A 14,434-nucleotide genomic window follows, 5' to 3' on the forward strand; every position below is an offset into this window, starting at 1 on the left:
TGCTTTTGAACTGTGGTGCTGGAGATGACTCTTGAGAGTCCCTTGGACTGCAAGGAGATCCAACCAGTCCATTCTAAAAGAGATCAGTCTTGGGTGTTCTTTGGAAGCAATGATGCTAAAGCTGAAACTCCAGTACTTTGGCCACCTCATGCAAAGAGTTGACTCATTGGAAAACACTCTGATGCTGGGAGGGATTGGGGGCAGGAGGAAAGGGGGACGACAGAGGATGAGATGACTGGATGGCATCACCGACTCGATGGACGTGAGTCTGAGTGAACTCTGGGAGTTGGTGATGGACAGGGAGGCTGGCGTGCTGCGATTCATGGGGTCGCAAAGAGACACAACTGAGCGACTGAACTGAACTGAATTTACCATAGAAACTGAAATTATATTAAACTATTTCTCTACTAATAGAGGGCTTCCCAGGTGGCACAGTGGTAAAGAATCCACCTGCCAATGCAGGAGATGCAAGAGACTCAGGCTCTGTCCCTAGGTGGGGAAGATTCCCTGGAGCAGGAAACGGCAACCCACTCCAGAATTTCTTCCCTGGAAAATTCCATGGACAGAGGAGCCTGGTAGGCTACAGTCCATGGGGTCGCAAAGAGTCAGACAAGACAGCACACACACACACACTGCTAACCGATGAATCTTACAACTGAATATTTCTATTTAACCTCTCCATTCCTTTGTGCTACCAAACATATTTAACTAGTACATGCTATAACTCCCACAATACATTGTTGCTCTTTTTGCCTTAAAAAGTCAATTTTCCGTTTTAAAAAAATTTAAAGAAAAGAACCAATGGTTTATATTTATCCACATTTCCAGCACTCTTCATTCTTTCTTATAAATCTGCATGTCCATCTGGTATCATTTCCATGCAGCCTGATGAGCCTGATCAGCACTTTTTATAGTAAAAATCTGTTGCATTAAAAATTGTTTGTGTTTATCAGAAAATCTGCCTTCATTTTTGAAGGATATACTCCCTAAATATAGACATCTAAGTTAACAGTTTTTTTTTTGTTTTTTTTTTGTTTTTCTTTCAGCCCTTTAAAGTATTCCACTGTGGCTTGCACTTGTTCTAGTAAATCAGATGGAGTTCTTGCTATTGCTACCCTGTAAATGAGTGTTTTCTCCCTCAATGCATTTTTTTTTGTTTGTTTTTTTTTTTTAGATTTTCTTTTTATCCTTGATTTTCAGCAATTTGACCAGGATATGTGTAGGTATTGATCCTTTGTATTTATCCTGTTTCAGTTCAGTTCAGTTCAGTCACTCAGTCATGTCCAACTCTTTGCGACCCCATGAATCTCAGCACGCCAGGCCTCCCTGTCCATCACCACCTCCCGGAGTTCACTCAGACTCACGTCCATTGAGTCAGAGATGCCATCCAGCCATCTCATCCTCTGTCGTCCCCTTCTCCTCCTGCCCCCAATCCCTCCCAGCATCAGAGTCTTTTCCAATGAGTCAACTCTTCGCATGAGGTGGCCAAAGTACTGGAGTTTCAGCTTTAGCATCATTCCTTCCAAAGAACACCCAGGGCTGATCTCCTTCAGAATGGACTGGTTGGATCTCCCTGCAGTCCAGGGGACTCTCAGGAGTCTTCTCCAACACACTACTGCACAATTTATCCTGTTTAGGGTTTGTTAAGTTTTTCTGGATATATGGTTTGATGTTTTTGGTCAAATGTAAATAATTTTTTTTGCTATTATTTCTTCTTCAAATACTTTTTTCTACACAATTCTCTCTTTCCCTCTCTTTTGTAACTCAAGTGCAAATTGGCTGAACTACTTGATATTATCTTATAGGCTGTTGGCAATCTGAATTTTTTCCCCTATCTTTTCTTTCTTGGGATTAGTTAATTTCTTTTTAACATTTTCAAGTTAACTAATCCTTTCTTCTACACTATCAAATCTGGCTGTTAAGACTAATGGATACTTTTAAAGAATATTTCTGGTGTTGTATTTTTCAACAATTTTTAGTTCTAAAATTTATTTTCTTACTTTTGATATTTTTCTTTACTAAAATATTATATAGCTTCACCTATTATATCTATGCTTTCTTATATATGCTTCCATATATTTATAATAGTTGTGTTAAATTTCTGGTCTATAGAGTCAAATAGGTGGTTCTTCTCTTTGCTGTTGTTCAGTCACTAAGTTGTGTCTGATTCTCTGCGACCCCATGGACTATAGCATACCAAGCTCCTTTGTCCTCCACTATCTACTGGAATTAGCTCAAATTCATTTCTATGTAAGCATATATAAGAAAGCATAGATATAATAGGTGAAGCTATCTAGGTCTACTTTTATTCACTATGGTCCCATTTTTTTCTGCTTATTTTCACATCCATTTAAAACTTAACTTAGATATTTATTTAAAAAAATATTGAAAACTAAAATGTAATTTGTTTTGTTTTGATTATTCCCAGAGAGTGCAAGCCCATTCCTTAGTTAAGATGAGGGTGATTATTCGTATTATTCTGACTTATGTTAAACACAGTCAAGCCACGGGGTTTATTTTCAAGCTTTAACTCATTCATAATTAGCCTAACTCCCCAACACATTAACTCTATGTCTTTGATTTTCTGTTTTTTTAGTCTGAGTTGGGAGGAGGTTGGGTACTTTCAGATGTTTTTGGCTCATTTTTAGATTCGACTCTGACAAGGTCCAGAATCCAAACATTGTAAGGATGTAGAGGAGTGGTTTTTCAATACCTATTTTCCAGGCTTTACTCCTTATTGCTGTTTTCCTGGTAATATTTGAGTATAAGTGGCATGTAGAGAGGGGAGAACTATCAAGGTGGGTAATTTATTGTCAAATTTGGAGCTTATTCTGGTTATCTATTGCTTCATCACATATTACGCCAAATTTAGAAGTTTAAACATTTGATATACTGACATCTGAACCGAAATAAAACAATAAAAACTGAAATAAGACCATTGTATTACTTTCAGGAACCATGTGAATCAGTCTGGAGGTAACCTGTCTCCAGGGAGCAGGAATCTTCTAGAAATGGCTCCAATCACATGCCTGCTGGTTGATCCCAACTGTTGGCTGAGAATTAAGCTTGGGATGACTCTGAACACCATCACATGACTTTTCCTCACACCATAGTAGCTGTGGACTCCTTACACTGCAGTGAAAATTGCAACATCATGTATCCCAAGAGGGCCAGTTAGAAGCTATAACACTTTTTACAACTTAGCCTCAGAATTCACATATCATTATTTTCACCATTGTCACAAATTTGACCAGATTCAAGGCAAGAATCATGAACACTACTGCTCCATGGAAGGATGTCATTGTCACATTGTAGGAAAGATTCTGCAGGATGGAAGATACTCTTGAGGACATTTTTTTTTGAAAACTCAATCTACTATAGTCTTCTTCCAAATTCCTGTGCATCCCACAAGCCCACATTATTGTCTAAATCTTGGTTGGTTTCTTCTCATCTCCATCTTTGACAAGCTAATTATCCACCCACCTGTATTTAGTCAGTCAGTTAGTTCAGTCACTCAGTTGTATCTGACTCTTTGCAACCTCATGGACTGTAGCATGCCAGGCTTCCCAGTCCATCATCAACTACCAGAGCTTACTCAAACTCACGTCCATTAAGTCAGTCATACCATCCAACCATCTCATCCTATGTCTCCCTTTCTCCTCCTGCCTTCAAACTTTCCCAGTATCAGGGTCTTTTCCGATGAGGCAGTTCTTTGCATCAGGTGGCCAAAGTATTGGAGTTTCAGCTTCAGCATCAGTCCTTCCAATGAATATTCAGGGTTGATTTCCTTTAGGATGGACTGGTTGGATCTCCTTGCAGTCCAAGGGACTCTTTAGAGTCTTCACCACCACAGTTCAAAAGCATCAATTCTTCGGCACTCAGTTTTCTTTATAGTCCAACTCTCCAGGTGACTACTCCCAAATGGGAAATCACTGAGGTTTTCTGTTTATTTACGAATGCCTCATTTCTCTTTGAAAAGTACTTTCTCGGGGCTTTCTTTCATTCTTCATTCCTTGCTGATCTCATTGAAAAATATGATTTTTTTGTTGAGGTTTTTCTTGTTCCTACAATTTGTCTTTCATGTCCTTCTACATCTTAACTGAAAGCAGAAGTTTCTCCATTAGTTTACTTTTATTATCTTCACTTTTCATGTCTATTAGTTGTTTTAATTAACTATTCTCTTGTATCCCTGCTTTCTTTTTTTATGACATTAAGTATTTAAACATATGTTATAGTATCTGATTGCTTTATTACATTTATTCTATAAAATTCATGGGAATTTTTTCCTCTGCTATCCCTGTGTCTTGCTTATGTCATGGTAGTTTGTAATATGTGACTGCAGGTTCATTTTCAGTATGGTTTTATATTTACAGAAGTCTTGTGCAAACTAGATGTGTTATCTCCCCCCGGAGAGACTCTGTTTTTAATTTGCAAGAAATATCAAGGGTATCATTGCATCAAAACCCACTTTTTATGTTAATGTCTTGGCCTGGCATTTCAAGACCTTGAAGTGAAGTGAAGTGAAGTGAAGTCGCTCAGTCGTGTCCAACTCTTTGCGACCCCATGGACTGTAGCCTACCAGGCTCCTCCCTCCATGGGATTCTCCAGGCAAGAGTACTGGAGTGGGTTGCCAGTTCCTTCTCTAGGGGATCTTCCCGACCCAGGGATCGAACCCAGGTCTCCCGCATTCCAGGCAGATGCTTTAACCTCTGAGCCACCAGGGAAGTCCTCAAGACCCTGATGTTACTGTAAATTCCAGTTCCTTAACTAGTAAGATGATAAGCTTTGTTTGTTTTTTTCCTAACCCAGATCACATCAACATTAACAAACTTCCTTTGTATCTCCCACCTTTCTTTGCCCTGTTTTTTGATGCTACAAATCAATTCTGAAGACTACCTTTCTCTTCCACTGGCAGGCTCTATGTTGGGATCTTTTAATAAGGGTGCTAGAGGAACATCGCAAGGAAGGAAGAAGCAATTCAATCTTTTTCTGCTGTTCTATTCTCCATATGATGGCAAGTAGATCAGCAGGAAGGAACCCTGACAGTGATTACGTAGTGGCCATAGCCTTCCTACTTCAATGGTGGATGCCCCCACCTAAGCCCACAGAAATGGGTTCACAGGCAGACATGTCCCATGTAGCTTCTCAGTTACCACAGTGATGGGTAGCATGTTTCTATGGCATTCACACTGTCTTCTCAGAGGTCTGAATGTCTACCATGTAGGGCCTTCCTCGAAACAGCTAAATTTCTTCTTCATTTTTCCTCAGTCCTGGGCTGGTGGTGGCTCCCTGTAGTACCTACATCTTTTAGACCTTTGAGTTTCCTTCTGGAATTAACCACTGCTTACCTACTTATGATTCCTTCTGTTAAGTTTTTCCTGCTCAGATTACTAGTATAGTTTCTGAACAGGCAAGAGAGATCTGAACCAAACTACCCAATGGAAGCACTCCATATTAATCACATAACTGCTCTTATTAATCCCTCATTTTGTGAACTGTAAATGTTGAACGAGCAAAGAAGGAAGGAAATCACTGTGTGCATTGTACTCAGTCACACTGAGCAACTAATAAAGCTAATTACACAACCAAAAGTGAGAATAAATGGGGCATTGGTGATTCAGCCAAGAGTTAAGTAATTTCCCCTTCTAGTTTTCCTTTTATCTTTAAGCCTGTCTCTGTATTTCTTTGTTCTTGGAAAATCACTTAAAGGGTCCATTTAGTGATTTACCTCTGCAAAAAGACCACTGCAGAAATTAAAGGCATTTGAGAAGAGTGATTTTAAGGAGCTAAGCCTCTCTTGTATGATAATGCAAAGGTGGTCTGCATTGTAGGCAGAGCTGGTTCACTTGGACTTTTTTTGGAGAAATGTTTGTTTTTAAAGTTTGAAGTTAAGCTGTGACGTGCCTGCAAAATGTTAGGACTTAATTTTTTAGAACTATTCTCTTTTCAAGCCATTGTTGAGTATTCAGAGGCTGAAACTAGCTTTAGTGCAACTTAATTTTTCACTTCATAATGCAGGTAAATATGTACCAAAAAACTAGGCAATGTTGGGTTAAGTCAGGCCACACTTTCTTAGAGCCTGACTTCAAGAAGTAACATAGGGTATGCCTGAATGCATGTATAAGAGGCAGAATTTTGAAAAAGCTAACTTTTCTTCATGGAATGCCAAGGATATAGCTACAAAGGAGAGAATACTTGTTAACAAAAATCTCCTTTGGCCTGTGGATAATAGTAACAACTAATATTTATATTACATTTATGATATTACACATAATTACAGCATAATATACAGCACATTACAGGAATTATAGTGTATATTATACTAAGCACTTACTTTTTTGTTACTAAGCATTTGATTAAATACTTAATCATTTCTATTAACAATGCCAAATTTTATTATCTGTAGTGGGCATATGTAGTTATCTTGTACAAATTTTGGTAATTCAAACATGCTCCAGTGAATTAACAGGATGCATTTACCTCTATAAACTCAGTAGGCCAGGGTGCTAATGGGGTGCAGAGAATTCTTCCCAAGCAGGGAAACCCTAGCCCCAAGAACAACATGATGGTAGCAACCAATCTCAAAACAACAAAAAGTGATCAATAGTCAATATAGAAGGAGTTATGAGCAAAAAGAGATTCAAATTTGGAACTACATAATCCAAAAGACAGTTCAAGGTACAGGTTGCATCCTGATTGACTCCAGAGCATCTACAAGAAAAACTCTTGCTTTGACTGCAGGATAAACTACAAGACAGAAAGAACTTCTGAAAGGGATGGCAAAGACACAGAAAGGTCCCACTACCTGGAAGGTGGGCAAGTGGTGTCTGTCTAGAAGGTTGACATTAAGTGGCTATCATTGTAAATAATCTGTTTGTATCTCTTACTGGCAAACTGAATATTGTGTCTGGGTAACTGCCATATGAATAAACTCTTTAGCTATAATGAATAGCTGTGAAAAGAAGAGAAGCAAAAAGCAAAGGAGAAAAGGAAAGATATAAGCATCTGAATGCAGAGTTCCAAAGAATAGCAAGAAGAGATAAGAAAGCCTTCCTCAGTGATCAATGCAAAGAAATAGAGGAAAACAACAGAATAGGAAAGACTAGCAATCTCTTCAAGAAAATCAGAGATACCAAGGGAACATTTCATGCAAAGATGGGCTAGATAAAGGACAGAAATGGTATGGACCTAACAGAAGCAGAAGATATTAAGAAGAGGTGGCAAGAATACACAGAACTATACAAAAAAGATCTTCACGACCAAGACAATCACAATGGTGTGATCACTCACCTAGAGCCAGACATCCTGGAATGTGAAGTGGACCTTAGAAAGCATCATTATGAACAAAGCTAGTGGAGGTGATGGAATTCTAGTTGAGTTATTTCAAATCCTGAAAGATGATGCTGTGAAAGTGCTGCACTCAATACGCCAGCAAATTTGGAAAACTCAGCAGTGGCCACAGGACTGGAAAAGGTCAGTTTTCATTCCAATCCCCAAAAAAAGGCAATGCCAAAGAATGCTCAAACTACCGCACAATTGCATTCATCCCACACGCTAGTAAAGTTAATGCTCAAAATTCTCCAAGCCAGGCTTCAGCAATACGTGAACTGTGAACTTCCAGATGTTCAAGCTGGTTTTAGAAAAGGCAGAGGAACCAGAGATCAAATTGCCAACATCTGCTGGATCATGGAAAAAGCAAGAGAGTTCCAGAAAAACATCTATTTCTGCTTTATTGACTACGCCAAAGCCTCTGACTGTGTGAATCACAATAAACTGTGGAAAATTCTGAAAGAGATGGGAATACCAAACCACCTGACTGGCCTCTTGAGAAACCTATATGCAGGTCAGGAAGCAACAGTTAGAACTGGTTCCAAATAGGTTCCAATATACGTCCAGGCTGTATATTGTCACCCTGCTTATTTAACTTCCATGCAGAGTACATCATGAGAAACACTGGGCTGGATGAAGCACAAGCTAGAATCAAGATTGCTGGGAGAAATATGAATAACCTCAGATATGCAGGTGACACCACCCTTATGGCAGAAAGTGAAGAGGAACTAAAAAGCCTCTTGATGAAAGTGAAAGAGGAGAGTGAAAAAGTTGGCTTAAAGCTCAACATTCCGAAAACGAAGATCATGCCATCTAGTCCCATCACTTCATGGGAAATAGATGGGGAAACAGTGGAAACAGTGTCAGACTTTATTTTTGGGGGCTCCAAAATCACTGCAGATGGTGACTGCAGCCATGAAATTAAAAGACGCTTACTCCTTGGAAGGAAAGTTATGACCAACCTAAATAGCATATCGAAAAGCAGAGACATTACTTTGCCAACAAAGGTCCATCTAGTCAAGGCTATGTGTTTTTCCAGTAGTCATGTATGGATGTGAGAGTTGGACTGTGAAGAAAGCTGAGCGCCGAAGAACTGATGCTTTTGAACTGTGGTGTTTGAGAAGACTCTTCAGAGTCCCTTGGACTGCAAGGAGATCCAACCAGTCCATCCTGAAGGAGATCAGCCCTGGGTGTTCTTTGGAAGGAGTAATGCTGAAGCTGAAACTCCAGTACTTTGGCCCACCTCATGTGAAGAGTTGACTCACTGGAAAAGACTCTGATGCTGGGAGGGATTGGGGGCAGGAGGAGAAGGGGACGACAGAGGATGAGATGGCTAGATGGCATCACCGACTCGACGTACGTGAGTCTGAGTGAACTCTGGGAGTTGCTGATGGACAGGGAGTGCCCCCGCAAAGAGTCGGACACAACTGAGCAACTCAACTGAACTGAACTACCAGGATACATTTGTCTATTGTCTTAGTGATTTCATAACCATTCCCAAATGTAGAGTTGGGAATCTGATGGTGTATCCACTCAGTATACTTTCCTACAGATTCTCTTAACGTGTGTATGGCAGGGAATGTTTAACAGTAGGATTCCTGTGTGCTGTGTCCTGTCTCTCTTGAACCTTCTGTTCCTTATCAGTTCCTGATAGGAGCGAGAGGAGTGGCAAGCCACTCCCAGGACTGAGGTCAAAGAGATGGGATTCTTGCATAGGATTTCCTTCATTAGGTTTTCCATATGGTGAAAGGGATTATCTAAGACCCCCTTTTGATATGGATTGTCTTTTGGCCTTATGGCCTCTATTGCTCCTTGTTTCCTTGGTAACTTGTAAAGCCTGGTCTTTTGATCTTTATCTAAAGAAGCTACCTTGTAATATGGTATATATACTCACAAAGAATTCAATAAAGCACCCTTGTTCCATCAGACTTGGGTCCCGTGTCCATCCTTCTCTCTCTATTTCTGGCTGATTCCCTGGAGTGCGAAGCCCGGCTGCATAACCCAGGGAATATTAGCCTCTTTCCTTCTTTCACTTTCTTATCATCAACTCCGCACCACCAGGTTCCGGTCCATTAAAGGATGCCAACATGTGTATATCAGCGTGCTCTGCTGTGCTTAGTCACTCAGTCCTGTCCAACTCTGTGAACCTATGGACTGTAGCCTGCCAGGCTCCTCTGTGCATGGGGATTCTCCAGGCAAGCATACTAGAGTGGGTTGCCATGCCCTTCTCCAGTGTGTGTATTAATAATATGTTTCTTTTCATTGCTGAGTAGTACTCCATGGAGTGGAAATTCCATTGGAATAGAAATTACAGTTTCTTTAAACAATTAGAGTTAATTTTTAAAGACTGTTTCACAAACACATTTACTTGATTTCAGGGGTGAAAGAGGGAAAGAAAATAGTCATTATTCAGGAAGTTATTAAGTCATTCCACCAACATTCACTGATAGCAAATTATTGGGCCAAATATATCCCTATACACTTGATTACAAAAAATGACTAAGACCAAAATAGGGTCAAAATGAGTTATGTAGCAGGGTTAAGATTGAAACCCAGGTTGGTCTAGAACTCAGGAAGCAAGAAAATGAATAGGTCAAAGAACATGTTTTCATTAATAATAATTTCTTTAATGTAACAATTTTCCTAGGTTAAATTAAGACAGTCTAAAAATGGATACTTCTGGTTAGTTAGCATCCTATCTACTAGACCATGTGTTTACTAAGCCACGCCTTACACCGGTTTTAAGGTCAACAACAGACAAAAACCTATTTGTAAAGCAACACTTGAGGACAGTGGGGGAAACCAAGTCGCATCAGAGTAGCTATCTCTTCCCATCTACTACTGTTCTGGAAAATACGCTTGCACTGGTAAGTCTGGTGTCCCTGAATTGTCTTGGGCCTATAATTTATTTCCTCTAGATCTCCGAAATTATTTGAAGATTTGATTTTAAACAAAGCAAAGCTAGTAGGGTACTGTTTATAAACTTCCGTACAATGCTCACAGTATGGAGACTGAAACGCAAACTGGAGACTAAAGATAAAAAATTCTTGATGCTTCAAAACAACCACAATCAGTTCCCTGACTATTTGCCACTTAGGGTGTAATAAACACAAAACCTAAGCACAGACCTCCCAGAGAAGTGCCCCCTTCACACCTGATGCCTCTTGACCTGGAGGCTCACAAGGCTTTGGTACAAAGTTCGGAAACTGAGCCTTGATCCTACGACACCGGAGACTCTTGGGACCAGAGGCGGGGAACTGCAAGGTGTAAAGATTTCCTAGTCAGGTCAAGGTCCAACAGAACAAAAACACACTCAAGAACTCCCCGGCACACGCCGGTGTTGGCGGAAGTGACGTCAGGGACAGTCGCCGCAGGAGGCGGGGCGGCCGAGGGAACGGCCTATTGGGGCCCGGGAGAGGCCGGGGGTGTGGCGGCGTCGGTGGCGAGGCGCCGGCCCGGGCGCGCCGGAGGGCGGGGACTGCCCTCCTTTGGTGGCAGGAGGCGGTCACTCGAACTGGGCTGGGGGGCTGAGGCGACCGAGGGGCCATGCGGACTGCGAGGGAGTCCAGACCCTGCCCGGCCCTCCTCCCTTGCGCGGCGGCGACTCTGCGGCCGCAAGAGTAATCGCTGTCTTTGTTCCTTCCATCGCCCTCGCCTCTCAGGCCGCCGAGCTCCGGCCGGCCAGCCCTCGGCCCCCGAGCCCCCATTCGGCTCGTGCCGCGCGGATGCGGCTGCCGGGCCTGGGTTTGGGCTTTGAGTGGGAAGAGGAGGAGCGGCAGCGCCTGGACGGCATGCGATGGGGAACTGCTGCTGGACGCAGTGCTTCGGACTCCTCCGCAAGGAAGCTGGGCGGCTGCAGCGTGTAGGAGGCGGCGGAGGGTAAGCCCCCGGGAGGAGGGGCCCGGCGCCCGCTGGCTCCTCCTATTCGGCCCCGGGCGGGGAACCCCAGTCAGTCCCCCGTTGGCTTAGAGGAAGCTGGGAGGCCAGCGACCCTGCGGCTGCACAGACGTCGAGTGGGTGGTCGTAGTGGGGCCCTGGTCTGGAGGGGCCTTCCAGGGGAAGAGCTGAAAAGCGGGCGGGGTGTCGCTTCTGCCGCCTCCAAGCGAGATTCCCGCTGGGCGCGCTGTCACGTGGGGAAAGAGTCACGGGAGGCAATGTGTCTGGGAAGCTCGGGGCACCTTCCCAAGAAAGGGCGGTAGAGCAGGAGGATCCACGGCAGCCTGAGCACACCCTGCGTTGAACTTGGGTTTATTACCGAAGGTGGTAGTAGCTGTGTATTCGATTCTCTCTTTGGCACTGACGGAGCAGGTGAAGAATCTGCTTAAAAGTTGATGTCTCTAAGAGGGGTTTTGTTTTTGTTTTTGTTTTAGTTTTTTAGTAGAAATCATTTGGATGTTGGAGTAAAATTAAGTTCCAGACATTGAGCAATTAATTCTTCGGTATTTACGATTTGCTAGGTTTCCTGAGGGCATTCAGATTCGTAATACTAGTAACAAGAGGGACAGTGTGTAACTCTTTAATATTAACTTTTTGGAATTTCGAGAGGAATGCCATGCCCCGATTGCTAACCACAAATTCTGTGACACCAGGGAAATCGCAGTCCTTCTGAAGTGCTCTTGATTAAATCTGGGATATGCATAGATTTTTCTACTGACACCATCCATAGAATAATAGAATTTCATAATTATGCCATTTTTCTGTGTTTATTTCATAAGATATTGAAAAACTTAAATGCCTTTGAAATTGACTTTGTTGTTGTCTAATATTTCCCAGGAATTCAAACTTAGAATTGAAAATCTGAAGCACACCACTGTATGTAAGAAATGACATTAATTTTGCACTTTCTGAAATAGATTGCCAAGTTTGCAGGATCTGTCCCATTTAACCAACATCATTAGGTAATAAGAGGTTCAGCATACATTGAAGCCAAATGATTTATCATTTGGGTCTTTTGGTGATGTAGATCTAATATGAGTTACTCATTGGTTTTTTGTTTTGTTTTGTTTTGTTTTTTTATTTTACTCGTTGGTTCATCAGGCATTTCGTCACCTCTCTGATTCCGAGTAGCTAGGGCTTTACACTGTGTCCCTTGAATGAAAAAGTAAGGATTTAAAGACTTAGGGCCTAGTTTTGTATTTTGATTTCCCTAAGTTAAGGGCTATTACTGTTACAGGGAAGCATGCAGCTGTTTATCTTCTCAACGGAAGTCATCTAAGTTACTTCTAATTTTTATTTGTGGATGCTCTCATTTAGTCAAGCTGCTTTGATAGGCTTGCCTTAGGACTAGATGTCACAGAATCCTTGACCTTGTTATTGTTTTTATTTATGTTTATATGTATTGTTATATGTATTGTAGGATAATTAAAAATAGGCTCTTATGCCCAAATGAAGTAAACAGCATGTTTCACTTCAGAGTACATTATTTGGTGTCTTTGGGATTTGGGCTTTTTGCTCTTTCCTGTGATTTTACAAACTAAAAATGTTTTCCTTAGAGTATAGCATTAAAATTACAGGTTTTACTCCCTGAGCACATGAACTTGGCAGCTTAGGGAAGATAAGGGAAAAATCAGTGAATCATTGTCAGTGCTAATTGTCTGTAGATGTGCCATAAAATCTTAATAGTGGGATCTGTGGGATCCCTCATTTGGTTGTGGGCCAAACTTGAACAAACAAGTTCTGTTGAGGCAATGAGAGTCTGTGGGTTGTAGACACTGTCATCTAAAACAATATAATGATGCTATCCATCCTTCTGTTTTAATCCTTAAATGTAGCTTTGGACAGTCCACTACTTGAATCTTCAATTAACTTATTGTTGTTATTCATTTTAACTTTATTTTAGGAGCTTCTGATAAACATGCAGAGATAGGTGAATATAGTTTGTTTTTGTTTACAAATAAGGTTAAACTTTACCTCTCATTTTAGTAGTTGCTTTTTTTTTAAATCACCTGGTATTCTGATTTTCTTTCAGGTATAGGTCTAGATAGGTAACTGTTCATCCAAGGACAAAAAAGTTGAGGAGCAATCACAGAAACTTGATTTCTATTTGTCAATGTGATGACTGTAGATGAAGAATCCTGGGCTTTTTTAGGCCACTTTAAGCTGGGCATCACAAGGATACGTTATAATCCAGGGCCTGGTTTTTGAGCCTTACAGGTTTCCCACAAGTATCTCAGAGTCAGATCACTCATTTTTCACTATCCAGGTGCAAAACCAGAATTACCTATTTTTTAATTTGTAAAATTTTAGAGAATTCTGGTATTTTATGTTCTAGAATATGTCGACTAGTCAGAATATAAATATCAGTGTTATGTCAGAAATCTTGATACTAGTAAAGTTATTTGGTGGTTAAAACAAAAGTTAAATATGTTTTAAATATCTTTAAGGGATAACATTTAGACATCCTAATCAGTCATCCTTTTTCACTATAGGGAGTTTTGTCTTACCCATATAGTCTAGAGGGCTCCATCTGCTGGTCAGTTCTTTTTTCTTGAGTGATAGGAGAAATCTGGTGCATAGACACTTAGCATCTTAGATTTTTCTTTCTCAAACTGAAGATCCAATATATTTTGTTGTGTTGTATTTTAATTCCCATTTTTATCTTACCATATAATTCCACATAGTAGTTCCAGCTAAGATGTACTATAAAAAGAAATGGTCATGTTTTATATCCCCCTTGATATTTAATGTGTGTTGGCCTTTTTGGCTCCAGCAGCAAAGTTGCCTTCAGATGATAGTTCACAATGATTTTCTGTTTTTTTTTTTTTTTCCTGGTAAAAATGATTTTAATAATAACTGCCAACATTTGATTACTTCCTGTGTTCCAGGCACTGTTCTTAAGTATTTTGCATTATCTCATTTATTCCTCACCACAATCCTGTGAGGAAGGTGAGTACTGTTAGAGACATGATAGATTGAGAATTAAAGGTTAGGAAGTTTAACTTGCCCAGGATAGCAGAGCTGGGGTTGCAGCCCAGGTCCTTCTGAATTGAGAGCATTTATCCTTAACCACCAATATCATATGGCTTTATATTAAACATTATAAAATTTTGTTAAACATATAAGCATTATAAACATTTAATTGCCATATCTCAGTGCATTATATTAT

The 14,434-nt window shown here is 40.8% G+C and overlaps 1 protein-coding gene across 13 annotated transcripts in view; it reads left to right on the forward strand.

The window, feature by feature from the left end:
• The first annotated feature begins 10,802 nt into the window (after window positions 1-10,802).
• Window positions 10,803-14,434, forward strand: part of AP1AR (adaptor related protein complex 1 associated regulatory protein) — a 38,904-nt gene continuing 35,272 nt past the window's right edge. For 11 of the 13 annotated variants that reach the window (XM_086407074.1, XM_086407078.1, XM_086407083.1 and 8 more), the window contains exon 1: window positions 10,803-11,208. In XM_086407074.1, coding sequence (XP_086263200.1) covers window positions 11,126-11,208 — 83 coding nt within the window. In that variant the 5' untranslated portion in view covers window positions 10,803-11,125. Of the gene's footprint in view, window positions 11,209-11,298; window positions 11,638-14,434 lie in introns of those variants that run through there. The other 2 variants (XM_086407079.1, XM_086407077.1) reach the window with 2 other exon arrangements.

The sequence above is a fragment of the Bos grunniens genome, chromosome 6 (assembly GCF_055505025.1).
Source record: "Bos grunniens cultivar Pamir isolate PY7600 chromosome 6, Bosgru_T2T1.0, whole genome shotgun sequence".
NCBI lineage: Eukaryota > Metazoa > Chordata > Mammalia > Artiodactyla > Bovidae > Bos > Bos grunniens.